The sequence below is a fragment of the Cinclus cinclus genome, chromosome 15 (genome assembly GCF_963662255.1).
Source record: "Cinclus cinclus chromosome 15, bCinCin1.1, whole genome shotgun sequence".
Lineage (NCBI taxonomy): Eukaryota > Metazoa > Chordata > Aves > Passeriformes > Cinclidae > Cinclus > Cinclus cinclus.
In genome coordinates this window covers 19,667,666-19,670,797 of record NC_085060.1, presented here as the reverse complement: position 1 = coordinate 19,670,797, position 3,132 = coordinate 19,667,666, and the positions used below count along the sequence as shown (strand labels likewise).

General features: G+C 39.0%; 1 protein-coding gene across 1 annotated transcript; it reads left to right on the top strand.

Moving 5' to 3' along the window:
- Positions 1 to 1,738: 1,738 nt before the first annotated feature.
- BRS3 (bombesin receptor subtype 3) lies at positions 1,739 to 3,132 on the top strand. The gene is made up of 2 exons (XM_062502800.1): positions 1,739 to 2,128; positions 2,725 to 3,132. The coding sequence occupies exons 1-2, from the start codon at positions 1,739 to 1,741 to the stop codon at positions 3,130 to 3,132; spliced, it is 798 nt and encodes a 265-aa protein (XP_062358784.1).

The window sequence follows — 3,132 nt, the reverse complement described above, 5'->3', positions numbered from 1 at the left end:
CAGCAAAGGAATGGCCACATAGGGTCAAATCACAGATCCAAGTAGACCAATACCAGCCTCCAGCAGTGGTAGTATAAGAAAAAGAAAAGACAAATAGGAAGAACAAAAGCCTCTATCCAACCACATTTTTAACCCAATGCCTTCAGATGACACTGTACAGATGGGCTTTCTGTCTAGTTAACAGCTTCAAATGATTTATCTTCTGGATACTTGTTCTTCTTGAACTTGCTTAGCAATGACTTTAATTGCCAGTACAAAACAATTTTATTTCTTTCTCCTTTTATTTCTTCACTGCACATGGCTTTATTTGATGGTGCTGGCTTTTGTGTCAGAAGAGACAGCAATCCCTATTCTTGTCTCAAGGCTATTCATGTTGTAACCCGTCCTTAGGTGGCTTGTGTTTCTATTAGTTAAGGTTTGCAGAGCAGCACACAGTAATCAAAAGTTACGTGAATCAGGGATACAGGTAATTGCATAACTGTCTCTTTTGCTCTCCATTATTTTCCTAATACTACATAACATTTTGTTATTTTGTTGTTGTTTTAGTTTGGGTTTATTTCAGGGTTTTTAACTACTGCTGAAGATAAAGCTAATGTTTATACTGAACTATATATTGTAACTCCAAGGTCTTGGTCCTGTAGCATGTCAATTCAGAATTTGCCATGACTAGATGACCTTTAAAGATCCCTTCCAACCTCAACTCTTCTCTGATTCTATGGTTTAGACACTTTTTTCTGTATTTAATTCTTCATGGTAGCTGTTATAGAAATACTCTGCTCTACATTCTCACAGAGTAACTACATTGTAAAATTACAGAGCGAGCTCAGATCAGTCATGGGCTTAACCCCAGACTGTTGTGTTCCAATAAGCTAGAAGAACTCAAAGTCAATAAAAATGGTGTTTACTTGATAAATAGCAAGCCAGCTTCCAGCTATCTATTCAAATTGGCCTAGAGGAGAAAAAGACTAGATCCTCAGCTTGTGCAAAATTGTACAACTAAGCTGTCTTATCTTCCAGGTCCTGTTTCACCACCTTTCTTTTCATTCCAGCCTTGTGCTCCCCCTGGAGGGGTTGCTTCCTTCTGCATTATTAAGACTTCCTGGTACCTTAGGAGCAGGGTATATTGTTTCCTGTGCTTCATCCACCTTCATGGAAGTTAGTCTTTTTCCATGTCCCATTTCCACATAGATTATAACACGTCTATAGATTAATCCAGAATTTTCTTGTATGCTTGACTCAGTCCGTATGCTGCAGAATCACTGGCATGAATCAACAGCAGTGCCCTCTCCTGCTTTATAAATATGTTTGAATCCTGGGGCATTATTTTGAGTCAGATCACTGCACTCGGCAGGAGTCTTAGGAAGACAGAAGAAAAGAGGGGTGAACATGCTTGATTTCTTGTATTTACAAAATAGTTAACCTGTTTCATACCTTCATCATTTTGCATACTAATTGCCTCATTTATCTTTCAAGGCAGTGTCATAAAATAAGGAGTGGTGATTGCCCTTAGTGATCCCAATCCAAACTTTAGAAGTAATCTTTACATAGGAAGGTTTCAATGGCAACTCCTGTCTGCCAATCCATTACAGTACATGCTTGAAATTAATTTTTACATTTCCATTTTAATTCCAAAGAGCTAGTGTCTGTTTTCATTTCCAAGAGAACTCCAGCATCTTTTGTTTGGCAAGAACAGTAACGACCTTAGCCTTAACAATTTTTCAGTGCTCACATTATTTCTATGTTTATTCAGACATATTCTGATGTTGGTCATTTTAGGTACAGAGCCATCGTTAAACCCTTGGAACTGCAGACTTCAGATGCGCTCCTGAAGACCTGCTGTAAAGCTGGCTGTGTTTGGATTGTCTCCATGATACTTGCTATCCCAGAAGCTGTTTTTTCAGATTTGTATTCTTTCAGCAATCCTGAGAAAAATTTAACTTTTGAGGCGTGTGCCCCCTATCCTGTATCTGAGAAGATCCTACAGGAAGCTCACTCCCTGGTTTGCTTCTTAGTGTTCTATATTGTGCCCTTAGCTGTCATTTCTGTCTACTACTCTCTTATTGCCAGAACATTATACAAAAGTACAGTCAACATGCCGGCAGAAGAACATGGTCATGCCCGTAAGCAGGTAAGCTCTGATCAAGTACTAAGCACTCCAGTTTTCCAAAGTCTATTGTGGGGATTAAATCTGAATTCTTAAGTACAAAAGTTTACCTGATACTGGAGTAAAAAGCCACACAAACTCAGCCCATACCAAATTTGAATCCAAACTCAGCTGTGCACTTAGGCACATGCTCATCACTCATCATTTGTAAGTGTCCATGCTTTCCTAAAGAGAGATGGGTCTGTCGTGCTTTATCATGACCCTGTAAATTCAAGAGTTAAAACATTGAATTTTAAACACTGAGACCTCATCTATGTGAGCTACCACATTAATTACTGTATTTTTAAATCCTAGTCTAGATGAGAGTGTCATATGATTTATAATGGAAAGGAAATGTGCTCTGCACTGGGAATACTTTGTTTAAAAATATAAAATAGATTTATTTTCCTGTTTAGTTCTTCTGGTTTGGGGTTTTTGTTTGTTTGTTTGATTTCTTTTTACTTTTTGCCTTTTTAGTTACTCATGCATTTTGACTTTTACACTGTTTTGTGAATCAGCACCAACAACACAAACATTTTAATAATTGTTGTTAATACCAGCTATGCATTACTTTCTTGTAGATTGAATCCCGCAAGAGAGTTGCAAAGACAGTGCTGGTGCTTGTGGCTCTGTTTGCCTTCTGCTGGTTGCCCAACCACATCCTCTACCTGTACCGCTCTTTCACATACCATGCTTCTGTCGATGCTTCCACATTTCATCTGATAGCAACTATTTTTTCCCGCACCCTGGCCTTCAGCAATTCCTGTGTCAATCCTTTTGCTCTTTATTGGCTGAGTAAAAGTTTCCGTCAACATTTTAAAAAGCAAGTCTCATGCTGCAAGGCAACATTCTGTGCAGAGTCTCCCAGTGCTCCTCAGAGCAGCTCTCCTACCAGAGCCCTGTCGGTCACAGGCAGCATGCATGGCTCAGAAATCAGTGTTACACTTCTAACAGATTATAGCATCACAAAAGAGGAGGAAAGCGTTTAG